General features: G+C 36.4%; 4 protein-coding genes across 7 annotated transcripts in view; 1 reads left to right on the forward strand and 3 right to left on the reverse strand.

Annotated features, from left to right (window-relative positions):
- Positions 1–13,892, forward strand: LOC148238274 (uncharacterized). The gene is made up of 19 exons (XM_088198804.1): positions 1–56; positions 121–254; positions 1,618–1,670; positions 1,737–1,871; positions 1,941–2,015; positions 2,073–2,257; positions 2,342–2,511; positions 5,056–5,191; positions 5,253–5,353; positions 5,422–5,583; positions 6,294–6,586; positions 7,057–7,330; positions 9,330–9,486; positions 9,553–9,695; positions 12,257–12,332; positions 12,393–12,755; positions 13,388–13,457; positions 13,516–13,614; positions 13,676–13,892. The coding sequence occupies exons 1-19, from the start codon at positions 1–3 to the stop codon at positions 13,811–13,813; spliced, it is 2,820 nt and encodes a 939-aa protein (XP_088054930.1). The 3' UTR covers positions 13,814–13,892.
- agt (O-6-alkylguanine-DNA alkyltransferase) overlaps positions 1–27,180 on the reverse strand; it is a 595,014-nt gene that overhangs the window by 85,152 nt on the left and 482,682 nt on the right. The gene's annotated exons all lie outside the window — the stretch shown is intronic.
- Positions 5,641–8,654, reverse strand: Toll-9 (toll-like receptor 9). The gene is made up of 6 exons (XM_088184969.1): positions 8,379–8,654; positions 8,065–8,317; positions 7,796–7,992; positions 6,297–7,727; positions 5,971–6,235; positions 5,641–5,908 (listed from the first exon to the last, which is right to left on the reverse strand). The coding sequence occupies exons 1-6, from the start codon at positions 8,623–8,625 to the stop codon at positions 5,701–5,703; spliced, it is 2,601 nt and encodes an 866-aa protein (XP_088041095.1). The 5' UTR covers positions 8,626–8,654; the 3' UTR covers positions 5,641–5,700.
- Patr-1 (Protein associated with topo II related - 1) overlaps positions 13,840–27,180 on the reverse strand; it is a 20,166-nt gene continuing 6,825 nt past the window's right edge. For all 4 annotated transcript variants that reach the window (XM_088184953.1, XM_088184942.1, XM_088184934.1 and 1 more), the window contains exons 8-14: positions 21,037–21,166; positions 20,838–20,965; positions 20,545–20,775; positions 20,153–20,485; positions 19,937–20,088; positions 14,651–14,819; positions 13,840–14,580 (exon numbers count right to left, since the gene is read on the reverse strand). In XM_088184953.1, the coding sequence (XP_088041079.1) occupies positions 14,350–14,580; positions 14,651–14,819; positions 19,937–20,088; positions 20,153–20,485; positions 20,545–20,775; positions 20,838–20,965; positions 21,037–21,166 (1,374 nt within the window). In that variant the 3' untranslated portion in view covers positions 13,840–14,349. The remainder of the gene's footprint in view (positions 14,581–14,650; positions 14,820–19,936; positions 20,089–20,152; positions 20,486–20,544; positions 20,776–20,837; positions 20,966–21,036; positions 21,167–27,180) is intronic.

A 27,180-nucleotide genomic window follows, 5' to 3' on the forward strand; every position in this document is an offset into this window, starting at 1 on the left:
ATGAAGAAGGCCGACAAAAAGCTCAAGAAAGGCAAGGTCTCACCGGAGGAGGAAAGGTCTGTCTCTATCGTTTCTAAAAAGCCCTCGCTCATTTTCATAAACGACTCGTTTCGGATGCAGGCTCACCAAACTAAACGCTGTCAAGGAGCGGAGGCAGGCGGCTAAAAAGGAACAGACTATTCTCGAAAAGCAGGAAGATGCAGAGCAAGCGGCCAGAGAAGGCGCTCTAGAGAAAATCGTTCAAATCTTTGACGGTAAAAAAATAAGTAATTTATTGTGTATTTTGTACAAAATTATATTATAGTGATAATATTATTTTTTATCAAACACCTGAGTTACGATTTGTTAGTTTTAATTATATCGACATAAAAATTCGTTTTGAAACAAGTAAAGAGACCAAAAACCTTTAAAAATTTTAAATGACTATATAAAAAAAAAAACAAAAAATTGTAGCTAAGTTTAAAAAATATTATTAATGTATGTATAAATTTTAAGATTACTATTTAAAACTGTTATTTATTGTGTCAAATTAATTTGATTAACATTACATTATGTAAAAGAAACATTATAGGAAATTACATATTCATCTAGTTTCTTTTCTTTCTTTCTTACTAGCTTATTCTGTAATTAGTAAAATCGTCAAATAGTTTAAAACGTATGAAAAGAATTATTTTGCCAGAATCATTTTTTTACTCACGGTTTATTGTTCATTCGTCAGTATTTATGAAGAATAGTCAGTATATTATGTGATCTATATCTGTACCTCAAGATCAGTTTTATTGCTTGACAAATGAACAGCATAATAATACATTTTCATTATCAAGGTATTTTAGGGGCAATATATTTGTTTGGGCTGGTAACATTGTCAGATGTTAACACAACAATTCAATAATAATGTTAAAAACCGCTCTGTCGTTATTCTCACTTCGTTCGTCACTCTGAATACCTTCGCGTCCTATATACAATTAAATATACTCGTTGAGAGTAACTCATATGGTGTTTACTGTTCTGACCAACGCTCGCTCTCGCCAAATCTGTCCAACAATTTAGGTGAAACCGAGATATTTTATAAGATATTTCAATATGTTATAATTTTTTAATTCACATGATCGTCCTATATTTTTATTCTAACCATTTGATATTTATTCTGACCCTAAAGCATATAATTATGATCAGTGTATTACCAAAATTCTGACTGAGGTTTGATTTTTATTCTGATGCAAAGTTGATTTAAATTCTCACTATTGAATTTGTTGTCCATATTAAAAGTTACACTGATGTAGTCATTATGTAGCGTCTACTAGTCATGTTTATTAGAAACAGTTCTCTGAGGATGCTCTTCTTTAGGGTTTGGACGCGATCGACCAAGGGCGAAGCCCCGGCGTTAGGGCATCTACCTATTGTGGCGAAAGGGGAGTACATTATCGGTTGTTTCTGGTTCTTCATAGAATTGGATAACCCATTGAAATGTCCATCGATGAGTCACCTCTTATCTTTTTACTTTGAAGTGGTTTGGTGTGGCAGGTGTGATTGCCGCAGTTATTTTCTCGAGCTTTTGCGCATATAATATAATTCTATTTAATATTTATTTTTTTAAATAATAAAAACATTACACAGTATCGACCCAGAAGAAGATCGAGTACTTAGAGGAGTCGACCAAAAAGGAAGAGGTATGTTGTTCGATACAGAATACGTTTGAATCGGACTATGGAACTGAAGCATTCTAGTGGGCGCAGTACCTCTCCGTGGACACTGGACCGAATCCTAGAAATCCTCCGGAGCTGAATTGCGCGCTACTTCGATGGAAGAACCAACGCACGGGGAGCGACGACTTCGCCTTGGCCATGAAACGCGACGAAGAGATTCACCCAGTAACTAGAACCTCGTTGATGTTGCCTAATGACTTTATAAGGTTATTATTTCGAACGAATCAATTGCAGATCCTTCGCGTGCTGGATGAGATCATCAGATACCCGGACAACCTGACGGCGCAGCAGCTTCAGATATACAAAGAAGTACTGTTGTCGTCCTTAATATTGTGTCGAGTATAGTTTGATGGTTTTTCGTGATAGGTGTGCGAAGACGTGAGCTCCGAGCTTATGGCTTGCGTGGAAGCTGCGATTCGGACGTGGGTGTTGGACTGCTGCTCCGAGCTGAACGAAGTCCGCCACGCGCATGTGTCACTCTCCTATAGTTTGGCGCTGTGGATGCTGGTTCCTCTGCCTCCTCACATGCCCAAGCCCAACGATCCTCCCTCGTAAGATATCAAACTACTATAATAGCTCCGGAATAGCAAATAGCAAAGTTATCGTACAGTGTAACAGTTTGAGAATTGTCGCAGCGACCCCATCGAGGTGAACTTCCCAGAGCTGAACGTCTCCGTCGCCCTCCCCGGAAACAATTCCTGGAGAGGAGCCGTGCTGAAGGTCCTGTGGCTGCTGGACGACCGTCTGTCTCTCGCTTGCAGATCGTTCGCGGATCCCAAGCCCAGAGCGTCGACCGACGGATCAGGTTTCCCCCTTTTTTAATTAACCTTTACTATTGATTTTTTGCCAAAATAATACGTATAACGGAACAGTCGCAAATTTAAGCGATCGTTAGGGGGGAAAAGGTCAATTCCGCCGTTGAATGTCACTTAATACACATTTTAAATCGATTTGGGTCGTTTTCCATTGTCGCGGAGACATTAGCCTATTCCCAGTCGGCGTATTAGCAGCGATGCTATGCTAATTAGGGGAAACGCTAAAGCGACATTTCACTTTTATCCCGTCGCTAAAAAATAGGGATTCGAAGCTAAACTTTCCCGGAAAGCGCACAGCAGTAGTACAATCTAGGTAAAAATATGGAAATATAAAACTTGCATTTTCTTTATACATATATTTTTTATACATCTAAACAGTGGCGTAGCTATGGGAGGGCGGGCCGCCCCGGGCAGCACTTGCTTGGGGGCGGCATATTTGCGATGGGATCGTCTAGTGTGGTTCTTAGCTCTTAATGCATTAAAACATATATACATCCACGAATAAATTAATAATAAATTAATAATAACCAATTTATTATTTTAAGAAATACTGATCTTATGACCCTGCAAAATGTATGGGAGGGGGGGGCGGCAATTTTAAGGATTTCCCTGGGAGGCACATAATCCTAGCTACGCCACTGCATCTAAATAAAATCATTTTATTTATTGCAATTTTTGCAAAATAAAAATAGACCGGACAATTGTGTGTGTGTGTGTAAAACAATTAATGAGTATGTAGCAAAAAAAAACATAAAAACTGTATATCTATTTGTACACAAAAACAACGTTCATTCGTTATCATAACGTGCTCTTAAATTTCTGCCCTGTGATTAGTCAGTCGCACTGAGAAGTGGTCCCGGTACATGTAAATACACAGACCGGTACTGTTTTTTATTTTGTTTTTGAGGTACGAGTTTAATATCTCATCGTTTCTTTCACTATTGTTATAGTTATATCCGTCATTTAAATCAATCATTGCCTTGCTCTAAATTTTATTTCTAATATTATTACCGCGTGAATTCTGGGTGTATTTGTTTTTGTGCACTGACTTTTGAAAAAAATAGAGTGTAGAAAAATCGCTAGTCATATTCTATTATACAATTGAAATAACTACGTCTGAAAGAATAACATAGTTTATAGTGTAAAGCATAAAAAATAAATATTTTATATTTAAACTTTAAATTTTGCCTAATGCAATTCTACCCATAACGGTCTTTGGTCGAAACTCTTCATGACTCGCTTGTTTCTAAAAACTATTTTTTAAAGTAATTTATAGTTATTATTATACATACATTTTTGATGCTATCAAACTCTCATAATAGGCGATAAATAAATTAATCAGGACTTTTAAAACATAAGCGGAATTCTCAAGATCCAGATCATAATGACATTGTTCTGAATTATTTGGGATATACCCGTTACAAATGCCGTTTATTCAAACCGAGCGGTAAATTCCGGCCTGGTCGTTTTTATACCGCTGGCTTCTGTACTGCGCGGACGCGATGGTGAGCCGGGGATGTTTATTTAGGGGGAGGGCAAGTAGAGGCATTTCCTCACCTTGAATTTAGTTAGAAAAATGCATGTAATTTAGTGAAATACTATAAATCTTATTGAAATCGTAAATTATTGTGAGCCTGCGTATAATATAAGACAAAATAAATATTTTGCTGATCCTTCGATCTTTTACAAGACGGCTTTCCTACACGGGTAAAGCCGCACGCGTAAAAAAATAAGCCGCCGACTTCAGTTGAAGTTATACAAACATTGTCTGACATTCGTATAATAATAAATAGTGGTTAAAGTTTCAATGCTATTGTCGTGCCTAAAATGGCCCAAAATACTTAAGGAAGAAGCAGAGAAATAACGAAAAATCAACATTGATTTTATGGATTATATTATCGGTAATTTAACAATTTGATTTATTGCAGCAAAATAATTCAGTTTCATGTGCGTATTCCTAAAATAAAATCAATAAAAAAAATAGTCCCGACTCTAATCCGAAAATATTTTTTAAAATATTTCATTTCAGTAAAATCATATCGAAATACATTTTCATTTATCTGGCAGGCACTAGTAAAATTATATTAAACTTGTCTATATATAGTAATATATATATATTTACATACTATTTATTATTATTTATTTACATCCCAAGTATAAATGTTACAGCGAATGTGTATTTTTATTATTATATGATAGATGCTAATATACTGTTCTAAACTGTCTATGAAACTCAATTTAACAGTTGCGAAACGTCCATTTAAAGATATAGCCGAGATACGAAAATTACATTGTTGGTGCCAAAGGTCCAATGGCGGCCATTTAATTGATATTGTTTTTCATAATTAATAAAATATATAAAAAAATATTAATATAATAAGATATCATTCAATTTGTGCTTGTAAACTGATGTTGGATCACCCTTTATGAGTGTCAATCCGGACCACCATGTAGCTTCGAAATAAAATTAAACTCTCTCGAATATTTCGTATCGATCGAGTTCACTTTTGCGGCACGTCGAAATTCAATTTCAGACCTGTACGAGTTCACGCGGAAGGAATACGAAAGCATCTGCGATCTGAGGCTGGAGCAAGAACGAGACCTGAAGGACTTTTACGCTGACGTAAAGATCAAAACCGACGCCATCCAGGCCTTACTGGCGGAAGATAAGTACGCGCGACCCTCTTTGGCTGCTGCAATATTTTTTATAAACGTGTTTTTTTTAAAACAGGTTCGGCACAATGAAAGACGAGAGAGCCGAGCTGGATAGATTGACGTGCTTAGAGCCGGATCCGGTGCTCAATCCCAGAGAGTTGTTAATCAAGCGAGAAGGCACTTAATGATCTAGATTAGCATGTTTCAGACTATATGTAGAACTACACGGTTATTTGTAATCGCAGCTGAGAGTACCGCAGCATATTTGAAGTCCATGGTCTGCGAAGTGGCGAGTAACGAGGTGAATCTTAGAAGCCATCGCCCTTGCGGCGGAATCCTCCATCTGAAGCTTCTTCAGCAACCGCCGAGACCGAAAGTGACTAGAGACAGCATCACTCTGACGAGACGTGAGCGATTAATATCTTTTTAATGTTGATATATAGTGAGGTAAAAAAATAATTCTGTTTCGTTTCGAATGCGATATTTATACTATTATAATTATTTTTTACAAAATACGCTTAAAGCTACGCCGCTGAATCCGTATTTGATTTACTATGCAGCACTATCGATCTCTTCAATCTCTTCCAAAAAGCCGGGATGTCGCTCTTCGACTTTGGCCATATTATATACGTCTTCGTCAACATTAAATAATTGAGTGTGTTCGGACGCTTCCTCTTCGGTATGTCTTCTAATAAAACTAAGATCAGTTGCTCGCGTCTAGTCTCTACCAATCTGAAATCGCAAGAAAATAGTAAATCGCTAATATAGGGCGATACAGAGCTTTCCAAGCTCACCTGTGTTGCGCGAGATGCATTTCAAACTGGCACCACCGACTCTGCAGGAACTTCTCCGAGAGCACCATAAGCAGCGTTCTCGAGCGGTCCATGCACGAAATTATGTTCTCCAATATGGAGAGGCCCACCTGAAAGTCCCTCTCGTGCAAGCACACGCTCAGATCCGAATTGTTCTCCACGTTGGGCAGAAAGTGGTCGAGAACCCACCCGCGGTCGTGCTCGCAGTAGCTCACGAACACGTCGTAGTTGAACATTTTATCGCCGGCTAAAATTTAAAATAAAACGATGCAGAAATGTGTTTAAAGATGCAATTTTATCGTGAGTACCTTCGGGGTTGCTCTCTTTACCCAAGACTGTCAGTATGGCGACGTTCTTCATCATCAAGAAAAAGTATCTGACGTACCACCACTTCCAGACGACGATCACGACCGCGGACACTACCGTGGCGACGGCGATCAGCGCGATGACTAGCGCCGAGGAAGAAGCCACCATATCCGCAGGCGGGTGTTGGCCTCTCTTGCTTTCGTCGCAGTCCGTCACGTTACTGAAGTACTCGGCTTTGTTCGATCGCGAGTCGATGCACATGTATTCGCCCTCGTCGTCGAGCAGCTGGAACGTAAAATTGCGAGCGAACGAGAAGTTTTCCGCCTCTTCCAAATCGCCGTTCTGGCAGTGGTTGTCGCGCACCGAGTAGGAGGCGCTCGTCGAGTTCTTATTGCGTTTGTCTATGAGGCTGCTGAAGTAGATAAAGGCGTTGTGGAAGTTTATCACCTCGCTTAGCGATATGTAGAACGTCTCGTTCTTGGGGTCCTCGAACTCGACGTCGTCGTCGTCCGTCTCGTTTGCGTACCAGGAGGGCAATCGTCCTGAGTCCTCGTTCTCCGCGGCGCCGTCGATGAAGCACTTGACGTAACAGTTGCACACGAAGTTGTTGTCGCTCAGGCTGAGGAAGCGGAGATCGTTGAAGTCGGTCAGCATTTCGAGAGAGAGCAGGTTTAGGTTGTTCCGGTTTAGCTTGAGAAACTCCAGCTCCGGCTGATGTATCAGCGTGCGCTCGTTCCAGTTCGTGATTCTATTATCGGACAGGTCGACGATCTTGAGCGATCTCAGATTGCGCAGGCTCCTCGAGTCGACCGCGTTTATGTCGTTGTCGGCCAGAGACAGCACTTTGAGTTTGCAGAGGTCTTCGAAGGGCTTCATGTTCTTGATGCCGAGCCTCTGCGCGTACAGCACCTCGAGACTGTCTTCGATGCCGTAGAATGCGTACTGGTCGAGCGTCTCCAGCGCCAGATTACCCGAGATGTCCAAGTGCTTCATGGACGTCCTGTCGAACGCCCCTCTTCTCACGTACGGAAACTTCGTATAACATATGGAGAGGCGTTCTACGGACGGTCCCAATTCTGCGAACACCCCAGAGGACGTCTGCGCGATTTTGGAATGGGAGAAATCGAGCGATTTGAGACCGATGAGCGGCACGAAGGCACCCGGCAGCACCATGATCCCGTCTACGATCCCCGATGTGTCTTTTATCTTGACGAGGTTCTTGCTTAAGTCCAAGTGGACCAGTTTACTCAGTCCCGCGAACGCACCCGCGTAAGCGTGGTGTATGTTGTTGTGCGAGAGATACAATCGCCGCAGATTTGACAGATTTTCGAACGTGCGGTCGTCCAGTATCTCGATCGAGCAGTTTCTCAAGTCTAATTCGAGCAAGCTGCTAAAGTCCAATCTAGATAAGTCCTTCGCCCAGTTGGATTTGCCTGATTCGAAACAATCGACGTTATCTTTAACAATAAACGCGCAATAATAGCAAAGAGGGACGCGTTACCTTTGGGATACGAGAAGTAGTACTGGGGAGTGACTTCTTCCCAGTCCGTAGCGTTCAGAGTCACCGCGTACTCGATCAAGCTCTGCGACAGTTTGGTGCTGTCGCCTGAAAAGATGTTTCCGTATAGAGATAAATACTTCAAATGTTTCCAGTAAGATCCGCTGACGCCGTTCGAGTCCGTATAGAACAGCGGGATTCTGGAACCCCCAAATTTACATAAAATAAAATATGGGTGGATGTGATTCGGTGGAAGTTTAACTGCGGCTTACCTTTCGAGGCTGTTCCTGGCTAAGCTCAGAAAGTAGACGTTTTTAAGCGCGACGTCTCCTTTCTCTTTGATGCTGAATATCGTCGGGTAGGATATGTGAAAGTCGTCCTCGGCGACCGGCTCTATCTTCTTAGGGTTTCCGTGTCCGCGCAAAAAGACGTAGTTGTCGTACTCGGCCGTCTCCTCCTTCATGAGCAGTCGCAGCTCCGCCAGGAAGTCCGGCTTCCCGGTCAAGTCCAGTTTGTGAACGGGATCTGAGGGAAGTCGCAGATGTACACGGAGTCGAAATGCAGTAGCTATCCGAGATTGGCTTACTGATGTTGTCGCTGAGCGTTCCGTCTACGTTCACCCACCGCTGCACGTCCGTGAACTTTCCGGTGAGACATTCCGGGTCCTCGGCGAGGACTGACGTTCCCCCGACCGTCAGCCAGAAGAGGAGGACTAGGAGAGTCCTCGGCGCTCGGAGTCGACCGCTGAACTTCACATGAGTTTGAGAGGCGTCCGTTCGGTCGTTCGAAAATGAGTCGGATTCGAATCGGCAGTACACGAACGCGCACAACATGGAACGAAACGTCAGTCGACGCTGTGAACGGTCATAGTTAGAAAAGCGACTGGTAAATCTGAACATCGCATCGATCGAGTCTGCCTTATCGGCGATAATGCGGGCGTCACGCAGATAACGCCATTTTTATTGTTAAATCATTTATATAATTATCGCCGTTTCATCTTCTTTGTACATAATTATATCGATCTCGCAACAATGCAACGAGATGCCTCTTGTTTAGCGTTAAAAATAGAAAAGTATTGTGGAAGAATTTTAGGTCAGGGATGTCGTATATATATATATATATATATATATATATATATATATATATATATATATATATATATATATATATATATATATATATATATATATATATATATATATATATATGTATATTAATATATTAAGATATTTTTATCGTTTCTTTCTTGTATTTTTTGTGTATTGAAATAATATTATGTACTGTTTTCGAGCTCAGTGACGCATTGGGGTAACCCGTTAGGTCACGGTGGTCTTAATTAAATAAAAAAGGCGGTAGATTTGCAGCATTTAAGGATATCAAAACATTAAAACAACGACCACTGACCGGCCAACTTTTGCCCTCCTCTCCTGGAAAATAACGTCCCTGATTGAGTGCCATATAAAATGCAGCGCTTGTGCAGCTATTCGGCTTTTAACCAGCCTTGGCCATACATTGACAAATAAAAAATGCATTCTAGTGGAAACCGACGAAAATTTGAGCGAGCTGAAATTCGCCGAAGTCTACAATCCTCCACCGCCTCCGGCCCCCGGAGCAGTGCGAACGCCGGAAGAGATAGAAGCTGACATCAGAAGGCAGGAAGCGGCTCTAGAGCGCCTCTTCCTCATCAACATACAGTAAGTTCCGCCTACACCTGCGCTAGAAGTTGAAGCTGAGAATATTAGTATTTTTCTATTTTTCAGGCTACCGGAGACGGTGCTGTGGCTCGAGCCGCCGATTGTGTGCTGCTGGGATTCTGGGAAGAACCACTGGGTGACCGACGATGTTCACGATCTCAAGTACAACGAAGACAAGTTCACTGTCAACTTCCGAACGGGACAATTGCGTAATTATTCATTCGAGTGCCTTTTCGAGTGTTGTTATTGTGTTTTTATCGCACCGATCAGATACGAGCGGAAGTAATAAGAAATAAATTCGATTCCCATACTTCACAACTACGCGGGGCATTAGATATAAAGTTTCCGATAAAAACGTTGCCAATAATGAGTAATTTATTATTACAGTTAGTAGAACAAATCATAGTATTTCGATAAGAATCGCAGCTTTTCCTATTAGGATGTAAAACGATTTAGTAGAGCGTTGAACCAAAGGATGATCCAAATAGGTGCTCCAACATTTCGGTAAACGTTTTTAGTGTAACACAAAAATCCAATGGCGTTAAATCGCATGATCTTGGCGGCCAGTTGACGTCACCAAAATCAAAGTCTTCAACATCAATATCTTCGATTTTGTGCCAAAAATAATCGGTTAACTGTTACAGTCCCATCTTTATATTTTTCACAAAAGTAAAGTCTAATGACGCCGCCTGACCACAATGCGCACCAAAAAATCATTTTTGGGCACGTAATGGTCTCTTGTGAATCACATGAAAAATTTCCTCGCCGTTTGCGGCAATTTTGCTTATTAACATATCCAGTGAGGTAGAAATGTGGCTCATCATAGAAAAAGATTTACTCTGAAAAATCAGCATCAACTTTCTGTCGCTCTAACACCTAATCTGCGTAAATTATTGGCTATCTGTAGTCTCTGGGCTTCAGTTATTATGATATCTGAATTTTATATTGGTATAGATGCAAGTCTAGATGGAAAAATGCGCCAAAGGGAGCCATAAGAAAAGTTCAAAACTGCGAACGCCGACGAATTGACAATTACAGGACTTCAGCCACACTCTTGGCTGAATGGGCGCAACGATAATGCTTTGTCCTATTTCCAACGTTTCCAGTCTCTTAAGAAAAGTTTGCGAATTGTTCGCTCAGTAGGACGATGAAATTGACCATAATCTTCCCGTCAATTTCGATATATAACTCGTACAGAATTGTTATTTCTGTAGAACAATTAAACGATTTTAATGCGTTGAGCGGTGTTAAAGCGATCTATTTCGTAAATGTGTGGTAGCAAAATAACATTTGATACTTTGAACACGCGTGATTATTGGTAGCTGTTTGATTTACAGTGCTGCCAACATATAGAACTCGAATTGGATCATTCTGTACTGGAGCGTGTTTTCATAATATTGTCGGCTGTGGATTTGTGTAGCGGCTAGGATTTATTGTAATGTATTCTCGTAATGGCGCTGATCTGTCTCGTGTCCAAGAACTGTCTTGGCTCGTCTCTGCTAACATCGCGACGTCTCCTGGTCTTTCGCCGTGTCATATCTTTTATAATGATAGTTCGAGACAGCTCTGACGAGTCGCAGATGATGATGTTTGTCTTAATATAGAGACGGTCCAGATGATCACTCAAGAGTAGAATAATAATATCTTTTCCAAAAAAAGAGTAACTTTTTAGCTGTATATGGGTGATTTACGTTTCGGGACTGATTTGCAATTTGTAGTCCGCAAAATATATCTAATTATTAATGCAATTGTTTGATGGTGAGATCTCTTTGCCATTGTTGTGAAAATACTGTTTGTATAAATCATCATAATGATCTGTAAATTATACCAAACTAGCCAATTATCCAGGTTTTATTTATCTCAATCTACTATTATACAGGAAAAGGATTCATAAAAGTTAGCTTAAATGTCATCTGGACTGTCAACTATTGATTCGACACTATCTGTCATTTTTTAATCTAATATTAGTTGTTTTTTTACATGTCACCCCCCCCCTCCCCCCACACACACTTCTAAGATCCTTTGAATGTTTAACCCCATAGTATTGTTTTCTTATAAATTATTTTCAACATGACAATTGCACTGGAGTTCTAAAATCGCTATTTTTATTAATGTTTAAGACTGTAAAATATATTTTATTAACTTTTTCAAGTTCTGCAAAAATAATTTACCTTATTAATATCTTGGAAGTTCGTTAACCAAGCTGATTCGCTATCATGTTTCAAAATTCGTAGTTCCATAATATTGGGCCTAAAGAAATATGTTACCAAACATTCCACATTACTGTTTTATAGTAACTTTGACATTATGTACATCCGAAATCTAGTTAAATTAGGGTTTCACATTTCTAGGTTTTTTGTTTAGTCATTGTAATACCATTGTAGTGTATTAAGCTTACAGTTGCATTAGTTTAAAGTAAAAACTATTCATTTTTAGCATTACCATATTCACCCGTCTTATCTTTGATATCTTATTTGAATAAAATCTCTTTGACATTGCATTTGTGACTGTCCAAGCTGCTTCAATTCTTTGAATGATTACAAACACAGAAAATTCTATTTATGTTAACACATCTTTATTTTTATACCGAATGCGTAAGATCTCTCACAAATTGAATCAGATCTTAGATTGCGATTTAATAACCAGTACGCGATAGCACAATGAAGCTGTGGTTATCTTGTTTACTTTGATGTATTTGCGATAAGAGCAATCGATCATCGCGAAACATTAAGAATACAGTGCAAAGTGCTGAAATCAGAATCGATTTCAGGACCGATCGCATTCGCCACCTATAAATATAGCAGTCTACCTTATCAAGGATGGGAACTGAAGCCGAACAAGGATCAGTACGTTTATTACATACCGAGCCAATAATGCCAGAGATTTAACGACGAATAACTTTTTAGCAGCGGCGTCGTAGTCACTATTATGGGAGCCATCATAGTGTCGGAGTTTGAGGTCTTAGAATCCGGCATCAAACTCAAATCTATTCAAAACGGCGCGACTAAAGCTCTGCAAGACATGGTGGACCAGACGTTCACGATTGGAAAACTCATCGGGGTAATTGTAACTCGCTTATGTCGATCTATCGAATTTGTACGTGGGATTGTCCTTCGGCAGAGAATGCAAGGCGGAGGCGTAGATTTCTTTCCGACGGAAGATGCTCCAAACGTCATCGAAGGGTGTTGCTCCAAGTTATGGGTCATGGAGAAGCATCTGTATCAGTGCATGGCTCACTCGTGCACCGCTTACAATTTTACATGGTCCAGGTCAGTATTTTATTTTTTTGTAGCTTGAGAAATAAAAAATAAATTACTCAGCAAATTTGCATAATCTCATTCGCTTGTTTTTTTTTTCTTTTTACTTAAGTGTCAAGGGACATGTTTAAAAAGTAAAACACTTTAATTAGATACATATGATTAAAATTAAACACATACACTAAATATATTTAACAAAATCTATGTAATTTTTTATTATCAAATTTGAAGTTGTTTAACCCTTTTGTTGCCGAAATCCGGTAAATCGATTTTTACTACTCGAGCGGTAATTACTGGATCTGGCTGTATCGAATACATTTTAATGAGCTGTATGGCATTCGCTTCAGTGGTAACTTTTTTATAATTAATAATACGTCAATATTTAGGAAAAAAAACATCTCAAAAGGCTCGGCAAGCAAAGTATTAACTGCTTCCCGAATTCTCATCTCAAAAACCAGCCTATTTTTTTGTTAAAAACTAAATTTGTATGAATATTTTTAAATGTTTTATAATGGCATAAGAAAGGGTGGGTCCATGCAAGAAGTTTTTAGAAAAGTGGTATAAGATAAAATATTTGAATCTTCGTTGTTGACAAAGTTCCAGGCTTAAGTGATATATAGAAACTAATTTTTGAGAGTTTACAGGTGGAACGTCTCAGCGGGTAGAAGAGCTATCGTACAGCAGATGAGAGAATACGTAGACAATCATAGCGAGGTAATCGTCAAAATCGTTCAGTCGAAATCAGCGCAATTTGTGATACGGTTCTTTTCAGCCTCTGATGATGCTGCAAGTGTCGCCTCTGCAGGCTCAACTCGTAAAGGCGACAGAAGTGTCTTCCGAGTACTGCAAAGATCCGATCGACGATCAGCAGGTTTGTTTATTATATCTCTAGAATCGAGGATTTATTCTCATTCACCGTCTCACGCTTCCAGTTCTATCCGGATCTGTACAGCCTGATGCTGGACAGAGGCAGCGAAGAAGTCAAAGCGCTGGTGTCCGGCGTGTCTCTACAGCTGGTGGAGAACGTCAAAGATTTGTTGTACGCCGTCAAACTGTGCAGTTACTCTTGAAGGGAGCGGAAAAATAATACGACCGATTGTCAATTTTCTAAAGAATTAATTTGATATTTTAATTAATAAAATATATACATTAAGTAAATATTTTAATGTCGTATAAAAACCATATTCGTTTATATAAAAAAAATATATAGCCGCTCCGCCGGGGGCTAAACTGAAATCAATGTGTTAGACCCGGGACGGAGCCGCCACTAGTCATGCGAAAACGATAAAATCGATAACAAAATTTAACGAGCGGAACGCACTAGACGACGTGTATAAAAACGGTTAAATTCATATTAAAATTTAAATAGAGATAAATATTAGAGTTTAAACCTACGCGGAAGGGAGGCCTACCTTCAAACCAATATAGGTGGACCGCCGTTCGATTAACAATTTATACAAATCGTCGCTTAACGTTAATTAAAAAAAGAACTAATCTTGTCTACGTTCGCAAGCCGAGTATGCGCGTCTTCCCGATTCGTCTATTACTAATTCATGAGGTGAGTGTGATTGTGAGGCACGTGATGCGGCGGCGACTCGTCTTCGGACTAAGAGTGCGCGAGCGCCTCCGCCAGGGACTCGTCCGCCCCCGACGGAAGCTCGGCGGCGGCGCAGTGGGCGGCGAGGACTTCGCGCGAGACGGGATACGTCGGGCGGGCGTTTCCCGAGGCGGTGGTCAATCTACCGGCGCATTTAATCATGTTGTTCCAGGCGGCCGGCGCCGGCTTCGGCAGAACAGCGGCGCGTTCCATCAAAACAACCAAGATGGACAATCCAATCTGAAATATGATGGAATCGATTATTTGGGCACTGAGAATATCGCAGCGTTACCCATGTGAAAATACTAACCGAACTGCTCATTATGAAATACATAAGATTTCTAGATGGCAAACTGGGCGTGACGGATCTGATGGGTACCGAAGACGCCCTCTGAGAAGCAGGTCCGACGGGGGACTCCTCCGAGAGTACGAAGCACAGATCGGATACGGGGGTCCATCCTTCCGTTCCGTTCAAGTACCTAAATTTTAAAACAATATTTTTTAGTAAAATACCTTTCGGTTGCCGAGTCTTTCAGGATTTCTAACACGATAATAAAAATATACGTTTGGATAAAATGTATTTTTTTTTGTTTGGATAAATTTTTCCTTTTAACCCTTTAGGTACGAGATGTGAATAAATCTGAATCACCGTGCAGAGCTCACAAGTGCGAGATGCGGATTTATCCAACGCTCTATAAAAATCATAATACAAAAAAAAAATATTTCTAATATTATATTTTTCCAGATAAAACCAGCAAAATTGTTGCATTGTTTTTTTATAATTTCTATGTTCTTTATTAACCCTTTGCACTCGTATTATTTTTTTGGTTGGGGTAGTGCCAGCTCGTATTTAATTTCAAGATTTTTTTTAAGTTCAATTTTTGGAAGTAAAAATGAAATAAAACATGTTTTGATTAATCTTTTTACAAATTAAAATTAACACAGCGAAAGATTGATAGTTTGTCAGTATTTTAGTTAAAAAACAATAAATTAAATATTAAAAATATATTATAATTTAAATACTTTAATCGAAAAATAACTTTTTTTATTGTACTTTTTTAAATAATTTGTAGAACGTTAACCATGAAACTTAGAAAAGAATAATTTATTGAAATGTGTTCACGAAGAATTGTACTTACTATTTACAAAAAAATAAATGACATAGTATTAGGTATACATAGTATAGGAAGGTAAATGTAATGATGTTTTTAGATGATTTTTCGTCCATCGCAATCAAATGCGCGGTAAAACAAATAAATAAATTATTTAAAAAACAGCTGAGTGATGTAGCGGCAGGGGTTTATAGCCATTAAGAAATTTGTAAATAGCTAGATGTCATATGAATTCTGAATAATTAAAATATTGGACTGCTTGTATTTTTTTTGCACCTATCGTTTATTATCTTGCGCATCGCGCTCGTTCTATAGCGTTTAGCGCTCATAACATCGATCAACAATTTGCGTTCATACAAAAAAATAATGGTTACAATATAATTTAATCAAGATTAAAATTACAAAGAGCACAAGTTAAATGTTGTTTTTTTTCTTAGTAAAACCTTAGTTTTTAGTTTTTTTAATTGTTGTTTTTTCTTGGTAAATAGTTAATTTATTCCCAATAACAAGTTTTAGACTTTTTAGAAAATCAGATTACAATAAACGTATTATAAAAAATAAAAAAATATATTGTTAGTTAAATAAAACATATAATAACATATAATTACGTTTTAAAACATATTTAATACGAAAAATTGTTATGCACCTTACAATAAATAAAACACAAACAATATGCACATCAGCACATATGTTTTAAGCAAAAGGATACATTTTGACGATTTAACCAATGATTTTTAAAAGAAAATTTAACACTTTTGACGCTAAGTTGCCGATAATGAGATTCCGAATAAAGTAAAGCGAAGGTCCATATATAAAGGAGAATGTAGATTAGTAAATATGGTTTTAGGACACTAACCGCCTGGAAATATACTTCTTGGACAATAACCCCCTGTCAAAACCCCCCTGGACATTGACCCCCCGTGCAAATAACCCCCTGACAATTAACCCACCATGCAAATAACCCCCCTGACAATTAACCCCCGCCACGTATAAAGATAAGTATTTTATATAAGTTAGTATTTATAATAAATGGTCATTATTTTAATAAAATAATGTTTAATACGAATAATCAGTATCAATACTAATTATTTGCACAGGGGATTATTTGTACGGGGGGTTAATGTCCAGGGGAGTTTTGATGGGGGATATATGTCCAGGGGGTATTTGTCCTGCGTTTACGTGCACTTGGGATAGGAATATTTAAAATACGAATAAAAAGGCCAAATTAAATTAGATATTTTTTTAATATATTCACTGTCTATGGCAGAGGTCAGAAAATTACGGTCAAATCCAGCCCTCTGCTTATTTTAATCCGGCCTGCAAGTAATTGTTAAATTTGACATTTAAAAAAATCAAAGTATGTGAGCGGCCAACCGTCGAGTTAAGGAGCTAGCTAGGTATCACCTTATAAGGTGCTCCTATTGCTTTGGATTTCACTGTGACGTTATGCAGTTTAAATTTGACAGCATCTTCAGTGCCCACGTAATGCCCTTTGCAATAGATTTGTTCGTCTACCAGTTTTTCGGCGAGAACAGTTGCTAAAAGATAAGCACATTGTGTGCAACATCAATAGACAACTAAATAGCAGTTTTTTTAACTCAATTCGGTGTATTTAAATTATTTTCGACTCTTAACACCATTGCTGAATTCAGGCTTTCGTATGGCTCTCTAAGTCAAAATATTACATGTAGCCTTTGGCAAATAGTCAATATTTTGTATAAGTAAAGGGTTATGTATAAATAGTACCTAGCAGTATTTATCCATTTTTAAAGGCTTCTGCAAACAGTAAGTTACTAAGTAAGTTACTGGTTTGCACAAAATTATTTATTCAAGCATTAAATGCTATGTTTAAGTGACTGAAAAATTAGTTTTGGTGAATAGTTTGCATGGAACAACTACAAATGAAAATAATATTAATAAAGTTGAATAACGTTAACAAAGTACATTTTAAAGTGAATTTTGAATAAAATGTGTAACATCTGATATTAAATAGATTTGAGAATTAGCCTTTGCTGCAGATATCATGAGATTTCTTAACAGATTGAACTTAGAACTAAAAAGAAAAACAGTGCTTATATTTAAAATTTACACCACATTTGAATATTTGAGAGAAATGATAAAGCTCATTTTAATTTTGCTTCCTGGCCCGCTGAGCTTAAAATATTTACAATCTGGTCCTTCACAAAAAAGGTTTGCCAACCCCTGGTCTATGGTATTAGACGAGTAAAATAACCTTGTCTATATTCTTCAGTCATATGTTTTACAAAGAGACTTTCAAAGTGCGTCATGGCGATTTTACAACTTTATATTTAGATTGTCTTGTATAACCGGAATGTCGCAGTCCTTAAGGCGTTGAATTGATATCCAAGAGGCTATCGGTTCAGGTCCCCGCAGCAAACTAAACATTTTAATAATAGGAATGCGCTATTATTAAAATTAGGCCTTAGCTGCTAAGCGACATTTATTGATTGTAAGCTGTAATTATAGTTAACAATATATAATAGATATCACTAATTTACAAACTGTGTTTTAAATCTTATCCAATTAAATGTGTAATTGTTGATTATGTTGTGCATAAACGGCTTTTAACAATAGTTTTTCAATGACGCATATTTGAGTCATCCACCTGTAGAGTGTTAAATATAGATACATTTATATAAGTACAATACAATCCTAAAACTCACTGAAAAAATTAATCTTACAAGACTTTTAACCCTTTCACCGCGGATGACTTCTATGGGTGTCATCAAGAAAATCGCTAGTACTATTATTACATTTAAAGGTGCCGTACACATTTGAGTCTAATAACATGGCTTTTTAGTATAATTTAAGGTTGTAAATCACTAGAATTATTGGAATCATTATATTTTTTTAAATATGGCATGAATAGGTGCCCCCACATTAACAAATTTCGAAATGGCGCTCAAAAATATCAGCTGTGGCGATAATCTAAATGCAATCGGGGCCAGGCCCCACCCAATTTTTTTGTACATAAAAAATATTAGGTGGGACCGGTAAAGTTTTATTATATTTTATGAAAATGATCAAATTTTCTATTTAGACAAATATTCTACAAGTTTTTGTATGTATTTGCCCATTTGAGGCAGAAATGATAAATATTACATTGTTTTTTTGTGGGGATCTGTTTTGGATTGGCAGGCGTTCTTACACCTAGAGCGAATCAGCGTAGCTTGGCCTCGTGGATATATTTTTGAATTTTTAAGTTTTGAATTGATTAAAACAGTTTTTAATAATATAAATAAATTGATCATAAAAAAATATTACTTTAAAAGATTATCCTAAAACTTGAAACTTTAAATACTTGTACAAGATTGGTAGAAATAGTCTTAGCATTAACGCATACTATTACTGTCACGGTTAATATCAAATTCATTGTCACGTCCTTAAAAATCCATTATTATATCGTCATTCGTAATTATATGGATAATTTTTAAAATAAAATCAATATATGTATTTATAAATAATTAAAACACAGATTACTAATTCTGTTTTACATAATTTAGTAATTTACTAGCTCGAAAATAAATTAAATGTGTCGAGACCAATATTATCATTTGAGTTGAGTACCCAGGTCGATAGTTGTCAATCGCTCATTTTATTAGCGCGAGCGAGTAAGCGAGCTCTGCTTGCATAACGGCATCTCGCTCTTTTTTCCCTCTTACAAATTTTATTTTTATTTCATAACAGACACACAATATAAAGTAATAATTATGCACAATTAGAGCATATGATCCCGTTTCATCCCATATCATAAAAATATAGATGCCCTTTGAAGGAAAAAATCAGTTTTTGAGCAATAATTGACAACCTAAATCTGTCAGTCTAGCGCGATGCCGTCCTAACACCGCGCGCTTTGACCATGTTCCGATGAAAAATTTTACAATAAACTTACACTTGTAAATTTAAAATTATTGAGTTATTTGCATAAGTTAAAAATTCAATATTACTGAAATGTGTTTAACAGAAGTCTTTTTACTATTAATAAATTTAAATTTTCAAAATTTGCTTGAACACAAAGCCAATAAATGCATTCAAAGTTTTGTCGACATATTGTCGACGTTCGAGTGCAACGCTTGAAATACGATGTCGACACATAGTCGACTTACGAGCGCAAAGGGTTAATTAATTTTTATTAAATGATTGTCAAATACATTTATATATATTTTTCCTTTTCCCTTTATTTTATCCCTCTTTACTTTTTTAAATTCAATTCTAAAGGTGAATAAAGACGCAGCAGAGAATGACTATAAACATATAAAAAAAATCACAATTATATCTTTAACTTTTTTTTAGTGGATAATTGACACATTTCCTAACTTTTTATGAAATTTAATTCCGCACGTAAAGGGTTAAGCAAAGAACCTATTAAAAATATATCCGATTCTTTTTTCAATATAATTAAAATATATCGGATTTTGGCAGTTGAAATATTTTTATTTAGAATTATAGATCGAATAGATTACCTTCTGAAATGATCGACGAGCGGAGTCAAAACACTTATATCCCTTCTGAGAGCGTAAGGAAGACTCTTAACGAGCCGAAACCATACTTTTCCCAAGGGAACTTTCCATTTCTCGGTCGGAGAAGCTTGTCCGAGAATTCTGATCACCAGCATCTAATCGTTAAGCAAATATATAAAAATATGCACTAGTGCAATGTATTTAAAACGTTCATCGTACCTTTCCTTTCCTAATGGTCATAAAAGATGACAATCGATCCTCAAAGAGCAATCCGGCGAACAATTTCCCCAAAAGGTCGGGTTTATTTTCGTCGAGTAAATTGGGTAAGACTGGATTTGTATTGTGAGATGGAAGAATGCTGTTGGTAACGTTGGCGCCGACGGCGTTAGAAGTCCTACTCGAGTTTTGCTTCTGTACATTCTCTATATCGCGAAGGAAATTGTTGGGCGGATCGTCCGGCGACGTATCGTCGTCGTCGTCGTCGTCTCCTCTCTCCAGCGCCTCCATCTGTTGCTGTTCTAACAGTAGAGCTCTCTGTTTTTCGTCCCTCTCCTATTTAACATAATACACAATTAGCGACTATAAGAGATATCGTACGGGACGGAAATTACCTTGAGAACTAGAGCGTTAGCTATGGCCAAAGGTTCCGACAGATCTTCTAATCGTAACAATATTCTGAAGAGGGTTTCAATGGCTAGCAATATATGCCGAGTACCCCGAGGAGCGCCGATGACGCCGGCGGTGGAGCTTCCGACCGCGTTGCAGCGAGTCTCTCCCGTAGGCGACTCGCTGCCGATGACTTCCATGTCGATTATCTTTCTCGGAGCGGTGACGGAACAGCACTGAAATATAATATGTAGTCGTTATAAAAAAATACAATTACTATAATGACAACGTTATTCACCTGTAATTTGCCCAGAGAGTTTTCAAACTGCGTAGGAACGTAAGTTCTCAGACCTTCTTTATTTGAAGAGTTTTCGTTGTTGCTGCGAGTGCTGTTGCATCGTTCTCTGCGATTCTCGCCGTCTTTACCTAAACGGTGTAATATTTCAGATCGATTAAACGCATCGACGATGAACGATTTCATCGAGTTTGAAACGTACCGTGATTGTTGTACTGATTAAATTTGTTATTCGCCAAGTTTTGCTGACTGAACGGGTGGTTCTCTTGATTTACTTTATGCGCTTCTTTTATGACTTCCTTTTGCTTTCTAGCTCTCCTCTCCAAGAACACCTGCAATACAATAACAATAGTAAAGCTGCTGGTGAATAAATATAAAATAAAGCATATTTTTAATATACGAAGGCATGTCTAATTAGCCCTTTGGGTGTACAGTGGTACCTCGGTTTTCGTTGACTTTGGTTATCGTCGATTTTTTCCGAGAAAAAATTGTTTTGGTTTTCGTCAGTGTTTTTTTTTTATTGATTGCGAGTGTTAACGCATACTAGAAATAATTGCCTCGGTTTTCAACGATTGTTTTCGGACCGATTATAGACGAAAACCGAGGTACCACTGTACTATATAAATATTGATTCGATATCGATAGCCAGGCAGGTGTGAATAATCGTTTACTCAATTAAAGGCAAATGTTGAATTATATAATAAGGAAGTTACTGCGAACAGATATATTATTTCCAAATTAATTAACGTGATTTGCTTTTTATCTAAATAAGAACTTTCTTTTCGAGGACATTCTGAAAATAGTGATGCTGTAAATAAATGTTGAATTATTGTATTTCCTAAGTGAATCGGACACGTTATTAAAAAAAATCTTGTTTTTAAAGGAGTGTCAAATCATATTCAAAATGGCTCAATATCTTCGATTTCAAAAGTATTGTTATATGAGATACAAGCTATTATCGAAATTCATTTCTATAATTGAAGATGAATCTACAGATATCAGCCATAAAGCACAGCTATCAACCGTTTTTAGATACATAGACGGGAATGATATCATTCAAGAGAGATTTATCGAAGTAAGTTTTAGCTAAGCACACACGTACGGATTTGCCCGTCGGACATCTGACGGATTTGTCCGGGCTTGGCCACAGACGCAATTTGTACTAGCTCGAACAAATTCTTATCGGACACCAGATTTACGTGTTTTTATGTGAAATTTTGTTTACAATATATGTTTTACTGTCTTTGATAAAAAAAATGGCAAAAAATACATTTTCAACGGTAACAATATTAAGCGCCATCATAAAGTAATAAAACCTTATTTAGATATTTTAGACAATATACTTACCGATGGCGGCAACTTTGGCACAAATTAATAAAGGCGAGCGGAAATGGCCCAGGTCATAAAATCACTTAAGGGACAAATTTTAACAAAAAATACTGTAAACCACCGGGTGCTAATAACACAATTACAATACATTTTAATTACCTTTTAATTGACGTAAGGTGCGGAACAGACGGATCTGTTCGACAGTTTTAACCCCACACACTGGCGGATTTGTCCGTCGGACATCCATTTCGGACAAATCCGACGGGCAGATCCGCTCGTGTGTGGCCAGCTATTTTCGATCATATTCATAATACCTTGAATGTACAGAAAAATTAATTGCTCAAACTTATGACGAATGGAGTACAAAAAAATTTCGAGATATTTGTACACTGCTATGCTCACAAATTGAATCTTGTTTTAGCTCAATCTGTTAATAATGTAATAGGATGCAAGCGTTTTTTCAAATATACATATATATTATCATTTTCATAATTTTTTTGTACATCATCAAGAAGAATATCTCTTCTCGATAGTGAAAGAAAAAAAGCGTTTCCATGCAGCTGCTCTTACATGATTGAATTACTATAGTAGAATTTTAAAGATGGTCTGTGAATTCAGAAGAGAATTAATAATAATATTTGACCAAATAATCAAAGGATTCTAATGCTGTTAACGCAGAAGCACTTAGACCAGTTATGGCGAACATAAGACCCGCTTGTCAGACACTGACCCACACAGGCTTTTCACGCGTTGATTTGTATAAACTTATTTTTTATATCATACAGGCAATTAAAAATATTAAAAAAATAAAGTATATATATCCAATGTCGAATTTATAAAAAAGATTCCAAGTGGACATTGGCTAGCTGATTTTCTTTCGTATCAATGCACATGTACACCGTAAAACGACGTGTTTCGTAGTAAAAAGTAGTTTTTAACCATTCTCCCTTCCCCCTTTCCAAGTGACACCACTGACTTTGTGACCCACGAGCTAGTACTAAAAAAAATAATGAACAAAATTTGACCCACTTCTCAAAAAGGTTAGACGCTATCTTACAAGACTTACAATTTAATTTCTATCTCAATCTATTTTCACCCATATTTAATTCTAGATATTTTATTTGATATTTTACAAAAAAAAAACATTCGACATATCTCATTATTCAAGTGAAATAAAAAAAATAGTGGAATTTCTGAATAACAAAAAAGATTTTGACTCATTATGGAACAAAGTCAGGATTGAAGAGTTACATAGAGAAAGAAATCACGATGATAACATAGGTCTGAAATTGAGGTATAACCCTTTCCGCTCGTAAGGTGCGTGAGACGCACCATCGCTTGGCTCTATATTACTCGTAAGGTGCATCAGGCGCACCATTTCAATTAATGAAATATAACGTCGATTTTTGGGTATTTCCTGAGCATGTTTTGAATGGCGTTTTTGCAGTGTTGTAGACAAGAGTTTCAAGAAGCATATCTTATCAAAAAATATTATTTTTACTTGAATCAAGCCGGGGAGAGCTCATTTATTGCGATAAGTCGGGTTTTTTTTATGACTAAATTTAAATGCAGATGTGCCGTAGATTTCTCCGAAGGCAATGGTTGGCGATCGTCCTTTGGTAGACACGCGTCGGTGACGTTTTTATTGCCTATTGGGTTTTCGACAGTCTCGGGTGTCCATAAATTGTGTCTAAGTAAGACTAGTGATTAATAACTTTGTTTCAATTACTTATTTTTTCATTTTTTTAAATTTTATTGTGAATTTTTTTTTAAATTTTATTGTTAAAAAAAACAGTGCTATCGTTGAATATAGTGATTGTAATGATAATATGTTTTGTAATGATAGTGATGGGGAGGATTCAATGTTTGATTTTTCATCTTCCAATGATGATAGTAAAGAAAGTAACGTCGAAATTAGGCATGTTGCCTTGAATCGAAGATGAAATACAGGCAATTAAAATAATAGCGAAAAAAACGATACCTCAAACAAATCGCACCACATCAGAAAATAATAACTAGTAATGACAATGTACCTTAAAAATAGCAATATTTCTACCAAGTGATAAATGTTCTGGGCCCCAAGTTCCCGCAAACTGTATACAACCTATTAATTATTTTCAATTGTTTTACACAGATGAGTTGGTATACTAATAGAACTTGGGGATTTACGAAAAATTACAAAATAATATTTTTCCATATTTGTTTCCTTAATTTATAATAAATCAACATCCCACATATTATTAAACGAAATGCTCTTTTTTGTGCATCACTTTTTTATTTTTATATAAAAATATGCTATTTAAGCATTATATGTACCATAAAGCTACTGAAAAGCTAAAGTTTTGTCTATTTTTAATTAAGAAATATATATAATAATGACATTAACTGCAACGTTTCATTTGACCATCGATGGGACGTATTTTAGTTTTTAAAAATATACCCAACATCAGTTTATATAAACATAGATATACCTCGTGCAAGCGATGTAAGCTTTCTTCGTTCACAGGTAGATACGTTTATCTAAAACTGAGCGGCATGTCTTTGTTATTTGTGTATATTTACTTATTTGTGGTTAACTCATTGCGTACGGTGTGCACAAATTTGTGCGTTTCAGAAACCTTCCGTTGCGTCGGTGTGCACAAATTTGTGCGTTTCGTCATTTTAACTTCATACGAAAAAAACCCACGTAAACTGCGTATTTACTGTAACGTATTTATTTAGGGATTTACCTACAGATGTTACTAATATCATATTAACTAAAAATAGTTCAAAAAAGTAGAAATTCTAAATTCCAGAGGCTCAAAACTCGGGTAAAATAAATTCGTTTCAAGATGTATGTTTACATATATATATACAATTTTTTTCTATGGAATTATCTCACATATTATTTATTAGAAATAGTGAAATCACTCAATACCAAATTGCGAATCACATATCAGTAATATATAAATATATTTAATTAATTTTTAACACTTAACGGTCGATTTACGCGGCGATATTCGCAAGACACCCAACCGTCCAATTTCGAACAAATGTAACGTTTCCGTTAGGCTAAGCGCACGCTGTTAAAAAAAAAAAAATGTTAACGAAAAACCCCACCTTATCGGTTTGATTCAGTTAAAGATGGTAATTTTTTTAGAGATATGTTTCTTGAAATTCTTATCTACAAAATTACAAAAAACCCAAAATATTCAAAGGTAACCGCATAAAAAAAAGAAATGTTGAGCTAGACCTAATATCTAAGTACATATTATCAACCCGAAGCATTATAACAAAATAAACAGTGATTCTCAACTTTTAATTGCGTTAATTTATTTGCACTTTTTGCATTATTATATTTTGTTAGGTTTACAATATATTTTTGTAATGCTTATTTATTTCGTACTCCTTCATTTATTGATACTATTTTCTAAGAAATAAATTACAGTAAATCAGATTCATATTTTTATAATATAAAATATAATGTTTATTATTTATCATTATTTTCTGTTATATATATGTATGTAGAGGTATCGTGGGCATTTAAATGCAGATTCATCAATCCCAAATGTGATATTTTATAATATTTAGACCTGAAATGATCCCGATCTGTTCAAATTAAATAAACTGTTCTCAACATGTTTTCAATTACCAACACATTGAATACCGGGCATTATTCCTAAAAATGGAGCGTGCGGCGGGGATTATTTGCAAAAATTAGGACTTTAATTTGTGTAACTATCCAAGCACATTGGTGGTTCGAGTCTTTATTGGATGCGAAGTATACAGTAAATGCGCGTTTTTCATTATTTTAACACATTGCGTACCGTGTGGTAAAAATACAAAAAGTGGTAAATATATAATATTAAAGCAATAAAATGTTTAGAATCACTGATAATTTTTAATTATATTAAATATACTATATAAAATAATAATACATAAATTATAACAGAATTATAAAATAATAATACATAAACAATAAAAGATTACATTTAGCCATAGGCAAACGTTACGTTTGTTCGAAATTGGACAGTTGGGTGTCGTGCAAATATCGCTGCGTAACTTGACCGTCAAGTGTTAAAAATTTTGAATTGATTGTATAGGTCACAAAAGTAGATAGTTTCGGTTTTTATTATATACAACAGTATTTTATCATCATTTTATTATTATCTTTATTGTTTTTATTCAAATATATATATATTTGGTTATTCTAAACTAAAAATTATATTTTATTTTATTGGTACGCGATCCACAGTTTGACGTTTACTGATTTTATCATTGCGAACACAAAAAACCGATCATCATAAATCTGTTTTTAAAATTTGACGTTAAAACGTTGACTAATTAAAGAGTTACGATGTTTTAAAAAAAATAAGTTTGTATCCTAATTTTCGCAAATAATCCCCGCCGCACGGCTCCATTTTTAGGAATAATGCCCAGTATTCAATGTGTTAAAACATATTTTGGTCCCATAAATATTTTAAAATAGTTGGTCGCCCTATTCTGTTAATTTATTGTTATGGATTGTCAACCAATGGTACTTGAGAGAACAAAAAAAAATTAAAATGTAATTTAGAGAAATGCAAGTATTTGTTCTGATTTCTTCGTTTTTGGTATTAATTTATTCATATTTATGCTCTACATATAAAATTTTAATTTTTAAAAAGAATTTAACATTTTTCATTTTTCCCGAGCTCGCGACATACCTAGTACGAAAACGATTACGAGTGCAAAGGGTTAAAGCTCGATATTTCAGAATACTTGAAACAATTTCTACGAATACTACCGATCGTTTTAAATATACTGATAATTTAAAATTTATGGCACTTTTAAACGTAACTAAATTTAATGAATACGAAAACAATTTTCTAGAACAACTTTTTATATCTCTTCAACGCTCGTATGGAACATTTTTTAATTTTATGAGGTTGAAAAGTGAACTTATATATACACAGTGGCGGCCACCTAAGTAAGACACTTTTTACAAAACTCACAAAAAATCAAAGAGCTTGATTTGGAATTACTGCCTCACCCACTT

Source organism: Plectrocnemia conspersa, unplaced genomic scaffold (genome assembly GCF_051122295.1).
Source record: "Plectrocnemia conspersa isolate PC_06_02 unplaced genomic scaffold, ASM5112229v1 ptg000001l, whole genome shotgun sequence".
Classification (NCBI taxonomy): domain Eukaryota; kingdom Metazoa; phylum Arthropoda; class Insecta; order Trichoptera; family Polycentropodidae; genus Plectrocnemia; species Plectrocnemia conspersa.

What these genes read in the sequence shown, in the direction of transcription:
- LOC148238274 (XM_088198804.1), top strand. Translation starts at nt 1, where the DNA reads ATGAAGAAGGCCGACAAAAAGCTCAAGAAAGGCAAGGTCTCACCGGAG. An exon ending in GCGACGAAGAGATTCACCCA is followed by an intron (nt 1,872 to 1,940) that starts GTAACTAGAACC and finishes AATCAATTGCAG; the next exon opens with ATCCTTCGCGTGCTGGATGA. An exon ending in CAGCATCACTCTGACGAGAC is followed by an intron (nt 5,584 to 6,293) that starts GTGAGCGATTAA and finishes TTTTATCGTGAG; the next exon opens with TACCTTCGGGGTTGCTCTCT.
- Toll-9 (XM_088184969.1), bottom strand. Translation starts at nt 8,625, where the DNA reads ATGTTGTGCGCGTTCGTGTACTGCCGATTCGAATCCGACTCATTTTCG. An exon ending in CTACTTCTCGTATCCCAAAG is followed by an intron (nt 7,728 to 7,795) that starts GTAACGCGTCCC and finishes GTTTCGAATCAG; the next exon opens with GCAAATCCAACTGGGCGAAG. An exon ending in TAAAGAGAGCAACCCCGAAG is followed by an intron (nt 6,236 to 6,296) that starts GTACTCACGATA and finishes TTTAAATTTTAG; the next exon opens with CCGGCGATAAAATGTTCAAC.